This window comes from Phytophthora cinnamomi, assembly GCF_018691715.1.
Source record: "Phytophthora cinnamomi strain GKB4 chromosome Unknown Contig129, whole genome shotgun sequence".
In the NCBI taxonomy this organism is placed as follows: Eukaryota; Oomycota; class Peronosporomycetes; order Peronosporales; family Peronosporaceae; genus Phytophthora; species Phytophthora cinnamomi.
Window position 1 is genome coordinate 386,300 of NW_027151062.1, and position 21,916 is coordinate 408,215.

General features: G+C 53.8%; 4 protein-coding genes across 4 annotated transcripts; 2 read left to right on the top strand and 2 right to left on the bottom strand.

Annotated features, from left to right (window-relative positions):
- Positions 1-12,294, top strand: IUM83_18712 (putative uracil phosphoribosyltransferase; the record flags this gene model as incomplete). The annotated part of the gene is made up of 3 exons (XM_067943722.1): positions 1-8; positions 90-134; positions 11,757-12,294. 3 exons carry the CDS (start codon positions 1-3, stop codon positions 12,292-12,294), a joined length of 591 nt encoding a protein of 196 aa, XP_067780051.1.
- Positions 12,295-12,605: 311 nt separating this feature from the next.
- Positions 12,606-13,470, top strand: IUM83_18713 (gibberellin 2-beta-dioxygenase; the record flags this gene model as incomplete). Its single annotated transcript, XM_067943723.1, has 3 exons — positions 12,606-12,833; positions 12,920-13,187; positions 13,457-13,470. 3 exons carry the CDS (start codon positions 12,606-12,608, stop codon positions 13,468-13,470), a joined length of 510 nt encoding a protein of 169 aa, XP_067780079.1.
- A 1,644-nt stretch (positions 13,471-15,114) lies between these two features.
- Positions 15,115-16,011, bottom strand: IUM83_18714 (CAMK/CDPK protein kinase; the record flags this gene model as incomplete). The annotated part of the gene is made up of 1 exon (XM_067943724.1): positions 15,115-16,011. One exon carries the CDS (start codon positions 16,009-16,011, stop codon positions 15,115-15,117), a length of 897 nt encoding a protein of 298 aa, XP_067780050.1.
- A 4,446-nt stretch (positions 16,012-20,457) lies between these two features.
- On the bottom strand, positions 20,458-21,357 carry IUM83_18715 (CAMK protein kinase; the record flags this gene model as incomplete). The annotated part of the gene is made up of 1 exon (XM_067943725.1): positions 20,458-21,357. The coding sequence occupies one exon, from the start codon at positions 21,355-21,357 to the stop codon at positions 20,458-20,460; it is 900 nt and encodes a 299-aa protein (XP_067780078.1).
- Positions 21,358-21,916: the final 559 nt, after the last annotated feature.

Consider the following 21,916-nt stretch of genomic DNA (forward strand, 5'->3'; position numbering starts at 1 on the left):
ATGCAAACGTAGGTAATATTTACATTTTATCCCTACGCATCTGGTAATGTAAGCTCGTCTAGTTTTGTAATGGTTCTGTTCTTTTTCAGCCGTGGGCGGCCTGTAGCAACTCCATCGGCAGCCGCAATTACTTCGTCCAGTGCGGATCGAACTGTCAGCGAGCGTGATGTAAATGCATCACGATAGTGAAAGGCTGTAAAGCATTCCACGTGGTAGCCACGCAGGCACGCAGTGCACCCGTACTTAGATTTTTTGGAGAGCCCCCTGAGCGAACAAAGGTAGCAGGTTAGTTTTCCGTTCGAGTGCTTGGTGGAATTTGGTGTGAGCATGTGCTGACTTGTGTCTGTGCCCACAATATTTTGAACAGGCTGTCGCTGCGGTGTTGCCTGCCGTTTCCGCCGAACTTGTTGAAAGTATGGTGCAGTCATGCTGTCAGCGACTCGACGCTTGAACTCGCGCAGCGTGACCTGCTTGCAGTCAGGCGGGGCTACTTTTTTCACTAAGCAGAATGCGTTTATCAGCGAGAGATCCATTGCCCACGTAAAGATGCTCATCTCTAACCGAGTTTCCTTCCGTCGAATTGGATTGGTGCTTCGGAGTTGATCAACTCTATCTACCCCGTTCATAAAAATATTGTAGACAGCTATAATAGCTGGCACCTGTAGTATTCTGCGATGCAAGTTATGTTCATTAGTCCATCGACGAATTGGAGCGAGACCATGTGTAGTGGGTCTAACTTAACTCACTACTTTAGCTTACACGTTGCGCAACGTGTATGAGGAAGCGTAAGTACTTAGTAATTACTTAGGTTAATTATATTTGAATACACAAATATAAGTTAAGTAAGAAAAGGATTCCAAGTGACTTAGATTAGGTAAAATGAGAACTGTATTGTTTGTAAATTGATTTTCCTCTAAAATCTGCTAAAAACTGTTTATCATCTATGAAAGGGTTGGCAGCGGCTGGCTGTCAGAGCCCCGCTAATATGCATGTCTCTGATTGGTAGAAAGATGCTGCTTTCTACCAATAGGATCTTTGGGTATGTGTGGACCACTCACTGTGGTGGTCCACTTCAATGTATCCATCGGTGTGTCTTACACCGATGTGAGGAAGTATCCAAAACGTTTAACAGATAACCTATCTGTTAAATTCACAAGTGGCTTGCAGCCACTTGTGCGTCTAACCCCGTTACACCATCCCCCCCTTAAGGTTAGACGCGCGGGGTCCCCGCACGTCAATCTTTTGGAATTGACCATTCGTCAATTCTCCGCGTTTGGAGAAGAAATCCGCGCTCATTCAACGATGAGCGCGCCTCAGAAGAAGTCCACAAAGTCGGTGGGGAGTCATCTCTCCATCGACGACTACTTCGAACGCCAGAAGGCGAAGTACGGCGACGTCGTCGACTTCGACGACGATGATGAAGATATAGAGGGCGAGGAGGACTCGCCCTCAAAGCGTAAAGACTCAGTGTCGAGCGAATCGCTCGACCCTCACGCCAAGAACGTTCGTCCGCGTGAAGGGGAGGAATCGGACGCTTCGAGTTCGAAGCGTTCGCGTACTGAGAGCGATACCCCACTCGCTTCCGCTGGGGCTCTCAGTACTCCGCGCGCTGTTGCTACAGCGCGCGATGTCAAAGCTCAAGGCTCTCCGCGCGCTGCGCCTGCAGCGCGCGATCCGTGGATGCCGTCCGCATCTGAGATTGCGGACCGGTTTGGGAACTCGGTACCTCCGAATGAGGTACCGCTGTACGTATGCAGCGCCATCAAAGATGACGCTGTGGCTGCCGAGCTGCACTTTGATGCGGAGACGCATCAAAGGCGCGATTACTACATCGGACTCTTTCATGAGCTCCGATGGTTTCAAAGCAAGAAGACATCTTCTCGCAGCAAAGTGCCCGAATGGCAGGCACTTTGTCAAAGTTGGAACGCCTTTGTTGAAAACTTCAACAAGAGGCCGAGTGCTTACCGTGATCGAATTAAGCAAGCGCGTGATCGCTTCGAGACGTACTCGAAGCGTGGAAAGCTGGAGCAACTTCATGTTGCTGCTGAGGAGGCAAATGTGCCGTGCGCTGTGCCCGAGGGCTTTCAGTGCACGAAGTGCTTCCCAAGCGCGGTCCGCTTGAGCGACCGCGACTTGAACGGGTACACGGCGTTCCGTGTGCCCGAGAGTCTCAAAGAGCTCCGTGCTAAATTCTTAGCACGTGAGGGTTAGGGCGCTGGCGATGATCGCAGCGCTCGTGTTACTTCCGCTGTGCCAGCGCGTACTGCTCCTCGTACGCCCTCACCATTTCCGGAACGTCCTCCAGCAAGACGTTCCGCGGCTCCCATGTATCTCGATGGGGAGGAAATCCTCTCCAACGAATACGAAAACGAGCCCCTTGAGGGTTCGTTTTCGGGATACTATGGTCAACAATCCGCTCAACAATCCAGCGGGTTGAGCCGTGGGCGTCACGGATCGGCGGTGGCGGGGGTGGGAACACGCCCCGGGTATGATCAGCCCCGGGCTGATCAGTATGCGCCTCTCCACGACCGGGTGACCGCCGTGGAGCGTCTGCAGGGCGCTGAGTTCGCCGCCCTGAAACAGGAGCTGGCGAACCAGAAGGCCCAAGTCGCGGCGGTCTCGCAGACCGCCTCGAATATCCAGGTCGAGCTGGGGACCCAGATGAAGGGGTTGCTCCAGCGCGTCCGCGCGCTGGAGGAGAGGTTGCTCGTCGCCGAGGCCAAGTCCTCCGCTTCTGCCTCGGCTCCTGCCGAGGCTTCGGGTCAGCCGAGCTAGATGGCTCGTGCTGCAGGTATGGCTTCGGCCGTCCGACTTAAAAGGTCGGATGGAGGCGCATGCTAGACGGTATGTCTAGCGTGTAAGCGTTGCCGTGCCGTGCCAACACAGTGAACGGCCCGGTGAAGCGCGGAGCAAGCTTGCTTGCTCCGAAATCCGAAACTGCATGTTTAGGCAGGTTTTGTGTAGCTAACAAAACTAATGAACCAACTTTGAATTCATTTGTGTTGCCGCTGCCCGCATTGTCTGCGTTCAGCTTCTGTTGATCAACAGAAGCTGCTATTGTGTCTTGGACAAACCGAATTACGGCTTGTCTTTTAGTGATGAAACTGATTGCATCCTAGCTGAAGTCATTCAGCTCGCTCTCCGCTAGAGGCCCGGCCTCCGCGTGGTACTTTGCGGTGTCTGCGCCCTGCGCAGACCCGTGGTCGTTAGCCTTGTTGTTGGGGGAGTCTGCGCCCGGCGCAGACTCATGTGGTTTGTCCATTGTTGCAGCTGACACTGTGCAAGTGTCAGCGGTTTTCTGCGGCTGCTGTATTGCAGTCGTAGATCCTCCCCCACTTAAAGTGGGAGCCATCACTCCGAGTAAACTCGGTAGGCGTGGATGCCGCATGGCATTCACGTAGAACGGTGTATGCCCGGTCGAGGCATGCACTGAGTTGTTGATGGCAAACTCTGCCATCGATAAGCACTCGCTCCAGTATTGGAACGAGTGAGCGTAGCTCTTCAACATATCGACGAGCACGCGATTCACGCGCTCGGTTTGACCGTCCGTCTGCGGATGATCCGCAGTCGACATTGAAAGCTGGCTCCCAAGAAGTGTAAACACTTCTTGCCACAGATGCGCTGTGAAGCGCGGGTCTCTGTCCGACACGATGTCGGACGGCATGCCATGGTGTTTGAACACCATGTCGACGAGCAGACGGGCCGTCTGCTTCGCGGTCACCTCTGCTGGCACCGCAGCAAGATGGTACATCTTGCTGAAGCGGTCTACAAAGACCACAATACCGGTGTTACCTCCGCTATCCGGGGGAAGACCAAAGATGAAGTCCAAAGACATGGACTTCCAACACTCTGACGGAGTCGGTAGTGATTGTAATGAAGCCTGTGCGAATGGCACAGGCTTTACGCGTTGGCATACCTCGCAAGCGCGGATGTACTTGCGCACCCACTTATACTGGTGGTGCCAGTAGAAGTCGCACGTGAGAAGGACGTAAGTCTTCTCACGTTCGAGATGTCCCGCGGTCGGGGCATCATGATACTCGTACATGATCCTGAGTCGCAGGTCATGGTCATTTGGCACGACAACGCGATCCGCGTTGTCGTCGACTGCGTTGTAGAGTAGCAGTCCGTCGTGCACACGAAAGCGGTGTGCACGCGCTCGAAGGTGCTTGGGCAGCTTCTGACGGGACTTGTCAGAAGGCGCTGTGCCATAGGCCAACAAGAGTTTCGCGTCCGCGTCGTGCGCATACGCGGCCTTCACGTCGTCCAACAAAGACGTTGTGGGTTTGCTCGATCGCATGGCGTCAATGGCATTGACGTCAACAGCTTCTGCATAGTCCGGCCGACGTGATAACGCGTCGGCCACTACATTCAATCTTCCGGGTTTGTATTCGACCCGGAAGTTATACTCCGCAAAGAATGAGAGCCATCTCGCCATTCTTTGTGATATGTGTGGCGACTTCACTGCGGTGCGCAGTGATAGATGGTCGGTGTAGACCACAAATGGTCTACTCCCAAGCAAATACACTCGGAACTTTGCGAGTGCATACTTCATGGCAAGGAGTTCCTTGTCATGCACCGGATAGTTGCGCTCAGCTGGCTTCAGCTGACGCGATTGGTAGTAGACGACACGATCACGGCCCTCGCGATCGTGCTGCATCAACGCGCATCCGATCGCGAAATCGGATGCGTCACACACTACGTGAAATGGGCGATCTTGGTTAGCCACTGCCAAGATCGGCGCCTCAGTCAAGCCCCGCTTGACTGCATCGCATGCCTTTTGGCAATCGGTTGCCCAATTCCACACAGCTTCTTTCTTAAGAAGCTGTGACAGCGGGCGGATCTTGCCCGCATAATCCTCCACGTACTTGCACAAGTACGTGGCCAAGCCAAGGAACTGCCTCAGTTCCTTGACACTTGATGGCGTTGGCCATTCGTTAATCACTCTGACCTTTTCTGGGTCAGGGCGGACACCATTCTTCCCTACGAGACACCCGAGGACGGGTATCTCGCTCGCCCCGAAGATACACTTCTTCAGGTTCGCGTAGAGCTTATGCTTTCGCATAAGCTCAAGTAGCTTCCGGAGATGCACCCTGTGCATCTCTACGTCGGTCTTCCCGTCCACAGCCCGGCTGTGGATGAACACATCATCGAAGTAGCTCGGTGCGAAGTCGCGCACCGAGCGCAACAAGTGCGTCACGCACCTGTTGAAAGTCGCAGGGGCGTTCTTAAGCCCCTGTGACATTACTAGCCATTCCCAGAGCATGCCGCTTGGCGTGCTCACTGCCGTGAGAGGGATATCGCTCTCACGCATGAGGATTTGATAAAACCCATCTCGCAAGTCGAGAGCACTGTAAATGGTGCTCCCGGCCATCGAATCGATGATAACATCTTTTCGCGGTATCGGCGTCTGCGCCGGTACCGTCGCATCGTTCAGCTTGTTGTAAGCATGAACGATACGCCATCCGCCCTGTGGCTTTTTGACACAGAACGTCGGAGCACTGTGCGGGGACTTCGATTCCCGCACTTGTCCTGCTTTGCGACGACTTTCAAAGAAGTCGTCGATCGCCTTGACTTGCTCTCGCGGCAGTGGCCACTGCCGCGTGACACAGTACTTCGTGCCCGGCACGAGATCAATCTCGTGCTGGATGCCCTTATCCTGCGGAAGCTCCGAAGGAATCTCTTCCGGGAGTACGTCTTTGTACTCCCTCAACAATTCGTAATAGGGACTCGACTTCAGCGAGTCCCAACCTTGTTCCTCGAAGCGCTCTCGCTTCGTCTTCGCACTGAGAGTGTCTTCACTCTCAGTGGTACTTCCCATGAAGAGCTGCCTCAGCTATTCGCTCTCGCTCTCCGTTCTTTCGCTGTCCGAAAGAACGCAGACCTGCTCGATGCATCCATCGTGCCAGTCGCGCGTGAAGCGCTTCCAGCTCATGACTGGAAGCGAAGTCAACTCCGACGCCGTCGTCGGAGGATTAGCGAGTTCCATCTCACGATACTGGAATCCAGAATCGGTGCGCGTCAAGACGTTTAGCGTCTCGACGTCCGGCGTCGACGCCTCAGTCTGCCCAGCAGACTGCTCTTGTTGCGTCTCGGTCCCGGACCGAGACTTGCGCAGCGTTTTCCGCTTGCGCCGTCTTCTTGTTGTCCGGAGCCAGGCTCCGCACAGTTGTTCTTCTTGTCCAGGCCCGGCCGTGGACAGTCGTTCGCCGGCGGACCCTGTCCGCGGGCGCGCGGTATCAAGCCCGGCTTGACCGCTTTTTTCTTCGTGCAGCCCGGCTGCACGGTAATGTGTCCCTTCGCCGGCAGATCCTGTCTGCGGGCGCGCGATATCAAGCCCGGCTTGATCGCATGGCGCTTCGTCGTGCAGCCCGGCTGCACGACAGCATGCAAATTGCGTCAGTGCGGTACGTTTGCAACCGTCCGCACTGTTTGCAGCGTCAACTCCCGGAGTCGACACGCCTTCGTCACCTCGACGCCAATCATTGGCGGAGCCCCTCATGACCGAAGGTGCGTCGGCTCCTGGAGCCGACGCGTCGTTGTCGACCTGACCGCTTCGGGTCAGGGACTGTCCCTTACACGCTTGAACGTGGGTGTTGGTTCCCGGAACCAGCACATCTTTTTCTTCCGACGTCGGCAGCATTGCCGACGTTGGTCTCACTTGTGCGCGCCCTCGCGCACCTCTTGGGCACTCCGGGACAGCAGCATAAAGCGCTGTCTCGACTGGTGAGCCGCGCGCACCTGCTGGTGCGCGCGCTGCGGTAACAGGGCCATCGCTCTCTGTTCCGCTGTCGCGTCCGAAGCGCACGAGCGTGCGCTTCTTCCAGTCTATCACCGGATCATGCCGTGCAAGCCACGGCATGCCCATTACCACGTCGAACTTATCGTCCAGGTCCACGACGATAAAGTGTTCGACAAACACTCGTTGTTTGTACGAGAAGCGCACGTTCACGACGCGCTTCTCGGTCTTCACGATGGCACCTGTTGCCAATCGAACTTCCAGAAGACTTCGAGGTACATTTACCTCCTCGAAGTCAAGTCTCGGCAGGATTCGTAGTCGAACAAAGTTGTTCGACGCGCCTGAATCCACCAAAGCTCGAAGAGAGTCACTCGCTCTCTTCGAGTAAACCTTCAAGATGACTAGGTTCGGCCTGTCATCTTGTTTCTTGTAGTGAGAGCTGGTCTCACTGGGGGCTGCAGTCCTCAGCGTCGCGTGCTCGATGTCGGCACGCGCGACTGCATTACCAGTAGGGCGCCCCGCGCCTACTGGATGTTCGCGTTTTTTGTTGGTCCGCGGCGATGCCTAGCATCGCCACGACGGCCACCTCCAGGGGGCATGGGAGCTGTGCACTCGCGTGCAAAGTGACCGATCCTTCCGCAACGGAAGCATCGCACGTTACTTCCGTGCTGCTGGTGACCAGCAGCCGTTGCGTTCGAGAGGTCCATGGGTTCCGGACCTCCCGTCCTCGCTACCGGGCGCGGTTGCGGCCTCGGCACGTTTACATGGAGTTTAGCCTGCCGCAGGCTAAACGCTTCTTGCATGGCAAGAGTGATTGCAGCTTCGAGAGTACTCGGGTACTCTCGGAAGAGATAGGTCATCACGGGCCCATCTCCAAGTCCTTTCATGAACGTGACGACCTTGGTCGCCTCGTCAATCGGGTTAGTCACGATATTTGATACCAAATATCGTGCGCGCTGCGCGTAAGCATGGACGTCATGCTTACCCTGCTGAAGGTCGAGGAACTCCGCCCTCGACCGGAACTCGTTTTGCGGGGGCTCAAACGCTTGTTTGAGCTCCTCTTTGAACACTTCGTACGTGCTGAAGCACGTAGGATCGGAGAGTCGGCGTCCATACGTCCAACTCCTTGCGCGTCCGCCAAGGCAGGACATGGCGAACGCGACCTTCGACAGCGGGTCGACGATGCGTCGAGCCGCTATGGCTGTGTCGAGTTCGACAAGCCATCGGAGGAGAGGCTCGCCCTCTCTTCCCACATAATTGCTTACGCTCAACTTTAATGGTTGAGCACGCGGTGTCGTCCCTGACGATGCCGTCACTGAGGAAGCAGCATCACGCTGCTCCTTCATGATGACGCCCAGAGCAACACCATGTTGCTCCGTCGGCGATAGCGTACGCAGCATCGTGGCTATCGCTGCTTCTCCAATGACTGTTGACAGTCGTTGGAGGGCCTCCCACTCTGGGTCAGACAGGTGGGGGCAGTCAGCGCGTGCAACATGCGTTGCAGGCGTGTTGGAGCTCTCCATGGGCACCTCCGTGCTCATGTGGTTCTCGGCTCCGCGTTCGTACACCGCGTACGAACGTCAAGCAGTCGGTCGTTGAACGGACTACAAAGTGCTACCAGGTGTAGTGGGTCTAACTTGACTCACTACTTTAGCTTACACGTTGCGCAACGTGTATGAGGAAGCGTAAGTACTTAGTAATTACTTAGGTTAATTATATTTGAATACACAAATATAAGTTAAGTAAGAAAAGGATTCCAAGTGACTTAGATTAGGTAAAATGAGAACTGTATTGTTTGTAAATTGATTTTCCTCTAAAATCTGCTAAAAACTGTTTATCATCTATGAAAGGGTTGGCAGCGGCTGGCTGTCAGAGCCCCGCTAATATGCATGTCTCTGATTGGTAGAAAGATGCTGCTTTCTACCAATAGGATCTTTGGGTATGTGTGGACCACTCACTGTGGTGGTCCACTTCAATGTATCCATCGGTGTGTCTTACACCAATGTGAGGAAGTATCCAAAACGTTTAACAGATAACCTATCTGTTAAATTCACAAGTGGCTTGCAGCCGCTTGTGCGTGTAACCCCGTTACACCATGACACAAATTAATTGCCTCTTGCGATGACCCACTCAGGACGCGTTGGGTAGGAGTTCCACTAAGATTATTTGAATAAAACACAACGGGCTTCTTGTCCAAGAAAATAATGTAGCCGGCATTCTTTGCGATTCTCATGGTAGGAATGAACTCCGTCCTTTTGGAAGCTGGAAGCTTCTTCTGGGCACGTTTGTGAGCCTCTTGAGCTTTTCTCCAGTCAGGCTGAACGTCGACAGCAGCAACTAGCTCCCAGCTGCCGCGAGGCATTATTTTCACACGAGCAACAGACATTGCAATTTCGATCTCATTCCACTTCCCCATTTGTGACAACTTACAGGTTCCTATCATACGCACTTCTCCATCCGCGAAAGCTGACACAGCTTTTGCCAATGCGTGTCTAGTATAGAAATTATCACAAACAATGATCCGGCGGCCTGCAGCGGCCTGGTGAATCTGGGTCATGTGCCCAACCATCGCTACCCACAGAGCCGAAGCTGAGTCACGTGCCACTGAAATATCATCTCGCGATAACGTCCGCTCAAGCGGCCTCCGTATTTCAGGAAACATGCTGTAATAGCGCTCTGCAGGATTCCTCGGTTCACTGTTGCCAGATCCATTGTCGTTGATAGTATGAATGTACAAGCTCTCCCACCCAACTACAGCGTAAAAACGTATGCCGTACTTATCGGGCTTACTCGGCATATATGTCCTGGCGGATGATCCTGCTTTAGTTCGTACTGTGCTCTCGTCGAGGCTTGCAGCACCAACCGGAACAGCAACCTCCGCGAATCTACTTTGGATATGACGCAGCAGGTCTCGACTATGCCACAGTGGATCCATCAGCTTGTAGGTTTCGGTAGCGCTACCAGGTGCATGAAATTGGATGTTAGATCGTATACATTCAAACCTGTTCCGGGCCATAGTCTCAGCCACGTCCTTCTGCCCCAAAAAACGCTTCTCAGACCAAAATTCCTTGATTTCTGTTAAGGGCAAGATGCCCATTGCGATCTCCAGACCCAAATACGCGTCAAACTCCACTGCCGACACCTCAGCTTTCCCACTCCCGCGCAACTTCGTGTTCGTCCAGCCTCTAAGAGTCTCTCGATAGGTGGTGCTAAAAAAAAGAGAAAATAACCCAACTTCTTGTTCTACAAACGCTCGGCGCACTTGACCTAATTGAACGATGTGCAGGTCGCTTTCGTTAGCGATGCCATCGACATAGGCGTTCCCTGTTCGATCGCTTGGTGCAGCGTGCGTCGGCGGAGCCTGCATTCGTGTTGCAGCGCGAAGATCGCTAGCTTTAGCCTCCTCGTCATCGTTGTTTGAGCGTGGAGAGGGGGTATCCTCTTCCAGGCCAAGGTCCGTGTCGATCTCCCAGTCTCCGGTGTCGTCATTGGCTGCATTGAGCAGCGCCTCTAAGTCCATTTTTCCACGAGGGGGGGGGGGGGGTCTGTTGGCTAGATGAGAATCACGAGTATGGCAGGTCACGTGAACTGTTTGTGGCTCACACGGTAGTGCATTTTACAGGTTCAGGGAGACCTGTTAGGTTGTACAGTGCTTTGCCGTCGTCTCGTAGCTTTTAGTTTTGGCCAATCGCATCTTGCGATTAGACCTCTCATGGGTCCCTATGGACCTATAAATCACTCCAGCCGGCTGGTAGTCAAAGGGTTAACATGCTGGATGTCAAAAGAACCCAACGTTAACGACCATGCGGAAAAATAGGCCAATCCGTCGGTTCAACCCATCGACGCGGCATAGTGCGAGTTGAAGTGCACCCGTTGCAAGTTGAACTTTGAGGAGCTGCTGAGTCATGTTTCGCGACAGCGCAGGTGTGCCCCACTAGTAGACATCGCGATTAAATGGAAAGAGCTTCATTTTGATCCGCTTCGGTTCCGTCAGCACAATGACTACACTGCCCCGAACGCTGGCAGATTTTGTCAGGGCGGCTCTGGTCGGCGAAACAATAATGCATTCGAGTAGAATGTGAAGTTTGAGATGCCGTTGCGAGCTAGGTGGCAGGCTCTCATTTATTGTTTTGGTATTTCTGCGGAAACTACATCAGGAGGCGAGGCCGTGCTCCGCGCGCTGGTATAGCGTTACCTGAGTTGCTTTGTTGAAAGCCCAAGACCATAACTGACGGCCGGTAACTGCAGGTGCGGCTGTCCTAACGTGAATGTAGCCCCTCCTGACATGTAAAGATCTTCTTGCGTGTAGTTGTCAAGCCTTCTAAACGCCACAATGCGATTAGCTGCAAACCAGAGCCCCGAACCGGGACTACCCCATCGCGACAGGCCACGGCAAATGGCCATTCCACCACTTCTTGCTGTTGAATTAACGCTGGTTGCTGACTGTTCGGTGCGTCAGGTCATCCGAGCCCATAGATGCTCCACCGATGATTGTCGAATTCGCCGACAGGCATGTAAATGAAGCCCCTGTCGCCCAAGGCCATCTCATCATTTCGTCCGAGCAGCATTCGATGGCAACGTGGGCACGACTTGATATGCCCTTATTGATCCCATGTTTTCAACGCTCGGCTCGCGTACTTGAGATTCGGTACGTCAAATTGCTGCTAATTGAAAAAAAAAAAGTCGATTTAACACTGATAAACATGCCGCCCTACAGGAGGACCGACGAGCATCCTGCTTCGAATCGACGGCGGCGAGACGCAGGCCGTGCTCCCGAAAGTATACCAGGTCAGCCGTGCCGCCATTTGCTAGCTCAACAAGCACCGCGACGCGATCTTCTGCTCTCCAAACACCCCAAGATGCCCAAAACCCACCGTCGTTGGCATGTCGTCGTCCACGAAGAGGGTGAGTCACGGCAATCCAAAGTACACTCACGTATTCGGCAATACATCTGGGACCAGTTGAGGACGCACCAACCCGGACGTGTACGAGATGAGGTCGCGCGCTGCTGAGTTGCTAGTCACGACGCTGAGCAAGAAGATCGCCACAGCCGTCGAGCTCCGTCGCGTCGGCGGCCCTATGTTTCGCACCATGGAACCCAAGCATACATCTACTTCGACCCGGAGTCTCGGACGCAGATCATCAACAACGGCACTCTTGATGCAGCCACGAGCAGACTCCACCCGGTCCTGCTGGACGTGCATCTGCCCACGAGCCTCAACTACCACAACGTTTTCTTGCTGGCGCTCGTGGCGAGCTCGGGCGAGCGGCTCTGCTCTTCTGTGCGCTGTCTACAGGAGTGTGGTGCCATCGCATCCATGGTCTACGTCGTGTCGCTCATGGTCTCGGCCGCCGCCGTGCAGCACGTTCGCTCGCAGCAGCCGGACATCACGATCATTGCGGCCCACATCATCGAGAGAGGAGGGGGAAGACGGCGACGTCGGCAACCAGGGAGACGCTGCAGCCAGCCCCAGCAGAACACTCCAAGCCTCGATTCTGCGCCTCGAGCAAGCCTACGAGGCTGCCTCGATCTAGAGCAGCAGCAGCAGTTCATGTAGCACTAGCAGGAGATCGTCACTTCAACTTGGCATGACGCACTGGTCGTCGCGCCAATGATCGATCTCGTCCAGAAACGGACACGCTGCACCGCCGGACTCGCCTCGGTCTCACTTGGCCCGTACGGCAGTCGGCCGGCCAGTTTTGATCCCGCGGAGATGCGGGCGTTCTTCGGCCAGCCGCTGGCGGAGAAGCGCAAGGTGCTGGCCAACGAGTCCATGCGCGGCTACACGCTCACGCACGAGGAAACGACCGTGCAGACGCGCGGCGACACCAAGGAGGGCTACTACATCTGCCGCCCGACAGCGCCGACATGCAGCTGCCTTTGCACGGGCCCAACGTGTTCCCGGACGCCTCCGCCTTCCCCACGTTCCGGGCCACCATGGAGACGTACCACGCCGCCATGTGCGCGCTGGGCTTCGGCGTGGCCCAGCTCTTCGCGGAGGCGGCGGGCCACAAGGGCCGCTTCGACGGCCCGGGCATGTTCGACAAGCCCATGGCGGCGCTGCGGCTGCTGCACTACGCGCCCGAGAAGTCGGACGTGGCCCGGGGCGTCTTTGGCGCCGGCGCCCACACGGACTACGGCCTCATCACGCTGCTGTCCACGGACGCGTCGGGCGGCTGCAGATCCGCCACGACGGCCAGTGGGTCGACGTGCCGTCGCGCGCGGACGCCTTCGTGGTCAACATCGGCGACATGGCCGAGCGGTTCACGAACGGCCGCTTCCGGTCCACGCTGCACCGCGTGGTCAACACGTCGGGCCAGGAGCGCTACTCGGTGCCCTTCTTCGACGAGCCCAACTTCATGTGCGTGGTCGAGTGCTTCCCGAGCAGCGTGAGCGCCGAGAACCCGGCCAAGTACCCGCCCACGACCACGGCCAGCACCTCGTGGACATGTACAAGCAGACCCACGCGTCGTTCGAGGAGACGACGACTTCGGCCGCTGAGAAGCAACAGAAGCCGTGAAAAAGGAGAAGACATCGTGAAGGCGGGGGGAGAAAAAGTAGCAAGAATTTGGACGGGATCCCAATGTCAAGAGTGCAAGAAGCTGCATCGTCGTTTTCTGCGCTGGATTTTGCTCCGGCCGACTCAGTTCTGCGTGTTTTGTCTGGTTGAGTCACTCTATAGTTGTGTGGCGCAAGGAGCTTGTTGCTGCTAATGGTAGGGTCTCAGATCTGAGGAGTAGTTCATATGAGCGAAGTTAGTCCATTCATTTGTTTCAGAATCTTGTGATGCTGCTTCTCCATTTTCCAATGTCCTGCACAAGCGTTCACGAAAATTGATTCACAGCTACTGTGAATTCCGCTCATATTTGCCAAACCGGGCCGATTGTCCTAATCGATCGAAGGGTCGCCTATACAAACGCCAAGTTATCCGACAATCGCCTGAGCTAAAACCATATGGTCACGAGCCACATGCCAAGCTTCCAAGGGCAATTAGAATCGTACTGAACTGAATAATATAGACATTTGTATGTCCTCGGGTGATATTGGGCTCAGGCAATTCACTCAGTTTTTTTTTCTAACACAGGTGTTATACACAATAATAGTTTGGTAGATTTTGGCATCATCCGTGATACTTGCGACCATAATCGTCTCTAACAGAACCAGGCGCAGAATAGATGAGGTACCACAAAGTATCACGAAAGGTATCATATGAACCGCGAGAGCTTTTGCCGGGTTCACAGTATCACGGGGCCAAAGCCAGAATTTTGTCGTTGAATTCCCTCGATCCAGATCCCAGTAACCACCATCATTCCACGCGTTATCTAGCATGAACTCGCCGAAGCGCTGTCACGCCAGGCAAAGAGTTCGTCTTCCGAAGCGCTGTCGCCAAAGCGTTCGTCGACGAGGTCACTATTACCACCAAAGATCGTCTGCTCATCTTACTCGGCACCGCTATCCAGGCCCATGCTTGAGCGAGCGCGAGCCTAATGAAAGAGAGAGTGAGAGAGGGGAGCGCCTCGTGTGAGAGGCGAGAAGTAACCGGAAAATGACAATTGAAAAATCAGGTGAACTGTTGAATTTCATCCTCATCAGAACCGTAGAGATTTAAGCCACACACCAGGCTTGAGGCTTGCTCTGGTGGGAATGCCTCTGGCTATCCGACCCATCTCGGGACCGGGTTCGGATACCCCTCATTACACTATGGGGCATTTTTCGGCACTTGGGGCCTCCAGCTCACCCAACTATCCTACACCGGGGTGCGGGTTGGCAGGGCGGACCACTCCACGGAGTGGCTGCTCGTCCAAGATATTGCCTATCTCCGGCCTCCGTGGAAAGTCCCGCACTCGGCGGGGATCGATCCCGGTACCTCCCGGTCTCCGCGTCAGAGTTTGACCACTGTCCCTCGGGAATCGGTTCATTAGAACCGTAGAGAGAGATTTAAGCCACCAGAACCCACACACCAGGCTTGAGGCTCATTAGAACCGTAGAGCGGTTGCACGGTGATACTCGCCTGTTTCTTGCACAATTATTCCTTGGTATCACGGTGATATCTAGGTACCTCTGTTAATAATGCCCCTCAGGGGCGATAGCCCGAGGAAATTTTGAGTAGAACCCGGAATACCTATTCAGAGTTGTTAAAACCAAACTACAAAATTCGCTTTCACTAAAATAATTGAAAAGCACTACCAGCCCAACCCTCTAGTTCTTGTCAAGCGATACCGTATGCTAGATTTGGGTAAATTTGTATTTGCACCCAGTAGAATCACGTCGTCTGCCCGAGACGAAGAAACAAACTGAATTGCTCTTAGTGTTTTATAATATTGCCGATAGGGATATATATAATATACTGTCCTGCATGTTACGACTATCTCTGAGGCTAGAAGGCTGCTACACTATCCAGGCACGAATGCCTCAAAATCTCACTCAGCGATATCCGCTCTGATGGATCAATTTTTAACATTTGCGAGATCAGGTCAATAACCGACGCCGATAGCTTGGTGTCGTATTCCCACAACTCGAAAACCCCGGTGACCTCCAATTGCTCTAGCGCGAGGAACGCCTTGTTTTGACGAGAAGCAACTGAGACCAGCGGAGACCCCGTGACCATGACGAACCACATGATACCCAGCGACCAGATATCCGCCTTCACGGGGTCGTACGCTCCCCCCGCGACCACCTCCGGCGCCATGTAGTACTCCTTGCCCGCCCGACCCAAACACAAAGTGTTTACAGCAACTGACAGCCCAAAGTCCGAGATCTTGCACGCTCCGTTGTGCATCAAGACATTCTCGAGCGACAGATCGCGGTGCGCGATGCCGAGTTGGCGGTGCAGGAAATCGACGCCAGCCAGGACTTGCTTCATTACGTGGATGGTCCACTCCTCAGTCATGGTGCCGCTCTGGATGGCGGTGGTGAGGTGGGTGTAGAGGTCTCCGTCGGCGCAGAACTCGTCGACAAGGTAGATGCAGTCGTTCTCCTGGAAGTGGAAGTAGGACCGCACGACGTTGGGGTGTCCTCCGGTGTTGGATATCAGGTCGGCGACTCGGCATTCCTGCATCGGGTCGTCCAGGGCGCGCTCGGGGTTGGACGCACTGCGCATGTCGGCAGCACAGGACAGCGACATGGTCTTAACGGCTACGATACGCCGTTTACCGAGGGGTAGCGGGGGCATGAGCTGCTGCTGGGCACGTGTGGGTCGAACTTCACACTCCAGGACTTCGCCGTACAGCGCGTCGCCTATTTTGCGTCGTAATTGAAGCTGCGAGCTGGACATGGGTGCTTAGAAATCGATGAGACCGGTGCCAGCGCGAAGCAGCAGATTCAGTTGTGAAGCAGCACGGCGGGCGGCTAAGCCGAGTGAAGTTGGTTGCGGTTGCTTCGCGCTGGCGTAACTGTATCACCGCAAAGACAAGCAGGAATGATACGACAATAACGGCGAATGCTGGCCACAACGCTGCCATTGCCAACGATTTTCGTGAATGTTATCCCGAGGATCTTTCTGCAGGGGGCAAATGAGCGGTCGTTGGCGCTTCTCCAACTGCATCGGGTGGACAAGGTCAAGCACGTGCCGAGATGGGTTTGTACTTCATTGCTTACGACCTCAGCGGGGAAAGGGAAACGAATCTGCAGAAACTTGTGGCACAGCGATGAGGGACTACCGCTGCCAGTCAATGGCATCGACTCAATGTAGGATTACCAACCAATTCCTCCTCAAACGATGCGTCCGACCCTGTGCTCCCACAAAGACACGCGCGCGATCCTACCAGGAGCAGCCTGGGCGTGCTGATGTCCAAATATCCTGGTCGTTGGAGTTGCCGGTCTTCACTCGCTTACAGACTCGACAGGCATCGTTTTCTGCTGTCCGTCGCGAATCCTCGAATTCACTCGTGACTGAAGATTTAACACCACGATGGTGGCAATAGATTTTAACGATGGTAGTTTGCATCCACGACTAAACTGTGACCCTCACACCAGCTCAGTTGCGTCCGGCAACGAGACGAGAAAGAGATTTCGCGTTTTTGTCCAAGAAACAACAAAGTCCTCTCGAGAACGATTTTCAAGGATAAGCGTGCTGCACCTCGTGTCTATGGCGCATCACACTCATTTTTGTCATATACTGCAAGTCGGTATGTCTGACGGCTGCTTGTCATTCGTGGGAGAAGAATTGTGTCGTCAAGCCCATCTCCTCACTGAGCTGTAACCAAGCATGGTGCGACGTTAGATCGACAAAGCGCCGAGGCTACTAGCTAGGCAATTTTCGGTCCTTCTTCAAGTGTACACGTATCCAAATACTGGAGTCGCCTAGATTCTTCAGAGCCACTTCGCCACTTAGCTGTCTGGATCACAATCTGGCTGCCCTGTTGTATTTTCGTCTAAGGAACTCAATTACGCGAGGGAGGGTGTCTGAGCGCCGTTGCCATCATTTTCCAAGGGTGCATTGTGCTCGTCAATTATCGGTGGAATTTCGCTCAGTACAGACGCAACGGCAACTACTGAAACTCCGGCAGGAATACTATTCCGGGTCTGTAAGGAGCGCCTGGCTTCAGATCGACGGGTGGAATGCTTCAGATTCACACTCGTGTTGTTCCGTTTCCACAAAAACTCAGCGAATGTTGATTGCTGCCGCGCTCTCGTGCGACCATAAACTCTTCCTGCATGACACTCCATATATTGATCCGAGTTCGGTTGCAGTACGGCCGGAATCTCAGACCGTGGTGAAAGCTGTATCGCCGTGTTGCTGCGTATGACTGAACGTTGGCGCTCCTTCACGCAAGCATTTTTCGCCCAATCTGCATTACCATCGTGCTTGCTTCTGGATGAACCCTCAGCATCAGAACTGCAATGAATAACGTTAGCAATGAATAACGTTAGCCAGTAGAGATATCTGGTGAGGCTCAGGAGACACGTCTCTGTCCGGAGGAGGTACCTCAACAGCGAGTATTGGGTGATCAACTGAGTGCAGATCTAAGGTGTCCAAGGGAGCCACCCATGCAGCACCAAGGTCTGCTTTTGATGGGGTCGCAATTGAAGCGTTAACCAGTCAGTAAGTTGCTGTCCGCGTTGCTGTCGCCACCGCAACTGCATTTTTTTGATGTAGTTTTCACGTTTCTTAAAACTCCGTTGAATGCACCCAACTTTCTCAACCATGGTGTACATCAACTGCATCATTCCTTCAATGGATGAAGGTGACAGCCCGAATGCTAGGCTGCCGCTTGTAATTCGTGAGAAGACTCATCTCACCGAAAACTTGACCAGGATTCAGATACATTCACAACCTTTTCGGTGTTTCCAGCTCCGAACTGCTCGAAATACTGCTGTGGGTACTATGGCGCCGCGGATGAACTTGATCAGGCATACCTTCGCTTGCAGCTGAACCCGCATCCCCCACCTAGAAGCTCAAATACCGACCCAGACATACAACGCATAGGCATCTGGGAACTGAACAACTGCGTTTCAAACTCGTCGTCAGTCTCATCATTCGAGCTTGTGGTTCCCCAGTCGTCATAACTGATTTTGTCGGATTTATCTTCTGCGCCAATATCGTTTTGTGTGAGTACAGGTTTTGTTGTATCATTGCTTGGGGTATTTAATCCAGCGCCTTGTGCGCCTTCGTTCACATTTGTTAAATGATTCAGCGGTTTAGACAGCTTACAGTACTCCGATTGATCATCATCATCTCGCTACCGATCTCATGGCGGCGAACCACGTAGTCGTCAGGCATATACACGCGCAAGCTCAAACCCAGCACAATTTAAGAAAATCTGGTGTGCAATTCATCCAGAAGGGAACCTTCACCACGAGGTTTCATGAATTTGTACAGTCCGATCTCAATACGTAGTGTGTGAGTTAGCTCTTTTTCAAATTCGATGATGTTGCCATCGTACTCTTGCCACACGCGAGCACATTCGTTGGCCCCGTTGCGGAGACCAAGCGGCAGATCCATCTTGTCCATGGTGGCGTAGACGGCTTCCATTTTGCGCTGATAGTTGGTTTCGTTCGCGTTAAGCATGGCAACGTTGCCGAAGACGATGGCAAGAATGACAGAGCCGACAACAATGGCCACACTCGAGTAGAGATTTTAGCCCCAGGTACCAACGGTGTTACCCTGTCCCTGGATGAGACTTACAGCATAGTAATAGTCGGCCACGTACTGCTCGCCAATACTTGAACCTATGTCGGTTCGTACTTGGAAACAACGTGCCAAAGGCATGCCATACAATGCGCGATCAGCAATATGAGCCACATCAGCTGTTCAATGCCTAGCAAGTGCGAGTAGCGAGAATACCGCGACGACTCCGCGACATGGTTGGCCACTCGCATGACGCGGCTTAGCAAAACGCCTCTCTCGAGGAACATGACTCGGAGTAATCTTAGTATCATGAGCGAGATCTGAATGTCTCCCAACGCTGTAAAGTCGAAGGCAAACCACCTACGGAGGTAATTGACGGCGATTTTGTCCCGAGATGTAACGAGAACATCCTGATCAAGGTAGAGGTGTTGAAATTGAGATGAAGATCTACGAAAAATATCGTTTCGAGCACGATAAATGTCGTTGGTGAACGCTAGGAATTATCTAGCGCGTAGCCCAGAGAAACAGAAGATACACCAACTGGAAGTGGTATTCAAGAATCATGATTCTTCCGTGAGCAGTAGATGTCCAGCTTTTGGGCGTGATTGGCGACATAAACCGCGAAAGAAGCTGCTTCCTTGCCTTTGATCCAAAGATCGATCTCATCATGCGATTCAACGAAATCGCAGACCCTTGGCGTGGTTGCGACCAGTTGTCTTGTCGATGATGAGGTGCTTACCACGCCCAAAGGCTGGCGATACAGCTTTATCAGTTGATAAGGCCTTACTTCCGAAGTTGGAATCTCTGCATCACTTCATTGTGGGTAACAACTCGTTGTTGCAGCCTAAACACATAGCTACTCGATTTGTTAGCGTAAGTATCGACCCAGAGCGAGATCTCGGCTGTTGTGGAGCGGTTTGGCGCGTTTTGATCAGGTTTGACGTAGAAGTTGCGGGTTTCATCTCGGACTCACGTTCGTGCAGGCGGTCTTTTGCCTTGCGCTGACAAGAAGCGTATTTCACTCACTTGATAGGTGCCAGGCGGGAATGACAGGAGGCCGAGATAGTGCAGCCCCAACACGACGTAGTACCGATTTAGAATCCGTGGTGTTTTTTTTCGGGGAGACGGACAAAATAAATAAAAACATGGACATGACGGTCAAAATCAACCAGTGTGCAATTGACTAAATCTAGCATTTGTCGTGCTACAGTGGGACTTTGGGAGAAGTCGACATGGAGCGCAAAGGACGGTTTGTTACGCGAAAGAGAGATTATCAGCATCAAGTCTCGAGCTCTTCCTACTTCTCACGCCTGTTCCGGAACATACTGCCAGTGTGAATAACTCGGGAATTCCACGGATTCCAACGACGAGTGCGTCGACGGATAGACAACAATGACTCGATTTAGCAACCAGAGACGATCAACAGCAGTGTACTACTACTAACTCAAGACGACGACCAATTACCAATGTGGGTACTTACCAATGTATCTGGCAGCTCGATCGCGTAATACGTAGCTAGATAATACAGGACTTTTCACTGTGCTCAAGCACGTATGAAGTTTTCTCAACATCTATATATTCATGCATCATGTTCCGCTGCGCGAAGCCCAACATGGCTGCTGTCGTTTCGAGCTCGATTATACACAGCTACTAGCAGCTTTCTCCCGGGTGCAAGAGCTCGTGCTCCAAGATTTCATCGAGCGATATCCGCCTGACTGGGTCGATTATCAGCATCTTCGAAACCAGCCCCACGATCGATGCCGACAACCTATCCGTCAATTTCCAGGATTCAAATACTGCTGCAACCCCGCACTCTTCCAGCGCCACAAATGCCTTGCTCTGTCCAGACGCGACCGAGACAAACGGAGAGCCTGTGAGCAGGATGAACCACATGACGCCGAGCGACCAGATATCGGCCTTCACGGGGTCGTACTCGTCGCTCGCCACCACCTCCGGTGCCATGTAGTACTGTTTGCCGACGGGCCCCACGCATCGAGTGCCGACACCGACAGACAGTCCGAAGTCCGAGATCTTGCACACTCCGTTGTGCATGAGCACGTTTTCGAGCGACAGGTCTCGGTGGGCGATACCCAGTTGGCGGTGCAGGAAGGCGACACCAGAGAGGACCTCCTTCATGAAGTGGACGGAGGTGCACTCGTCCATTGAGCCGTTCCGCGTGGCGGTGGTGAGGTGCGTGTAGAGGTCTCCGTCGGCGCAGTACTCGGATACGAGGTAAAGGCAGTCGTGTTGGAGAAAGTGGAAGTAGGAGCGCACGACGTTGGGGTGGCCCCCTCCGGAGGTGGCGAGCAGGCTAGCGACGCGGCATTCCTGCAGGGGGTCGTCCAGGTTGCGACCAGCTCCGTGTCGAGCGCGCATGTCGACGGCGTAGGGCAGCGAGATGCACTTGACGGCGACAACGAGTTGTTCGTCGAGGGGGATCGAGGGAGACCGCTGTCGTTGTCGCGCGGTGGGGCGCAGCTCGCATTCGGTCACTTCGCCGTAGAGTGCGTCGGCTAGTTTGCGTTGGAAGCGGAGTTGCGAGGTGGTCATGTCGATAAGATGGGACGTTGGTCGAAGGAAGTTGGCTGGGTGCTTGGTAGGGAATTGTGTTGTGGTCGTGCGAGCAGGCAGGCAGAGCGAGAAAGAAGGTGTACCGCGTCTGTGTCGCTGTTCTTGCTTCGTAGTCATCAGCAACACAACAATGGAATCAACTCGAGACCAGTCGTGCGTGGACGCAGAAGGCCGATTGTCGCTCGAGCGAGGCAACGGAACGCTGAAGCGTTTCGAGTGTTGCGTGTCGCTTGCAGGGTATGGCACTGCCCGGTTCATGATGGCTAGAACCAAGTTAATTTGCCGGAAGTACAGGATGATGGTGCACGCGCATCCTGTGGCTAGCTAAACGAATTGGGACCAGCGGAATCACCCACGCGAAGCAGCACGGTCGTAGCTTCAAGTGCTTGCTCTTGGTGCATGGCTACCTCTCTTGTCTCTTGAAGGGTTGAATGGACGTCGACGCAAAGACACTGCAGTGCCGTTTCAGGATCAGCGCGGTTTCAGTGGCTGGGCAAGGTGCGGTCGTCCCCTCCAGCAAGGTTCCCCCTGATTCACG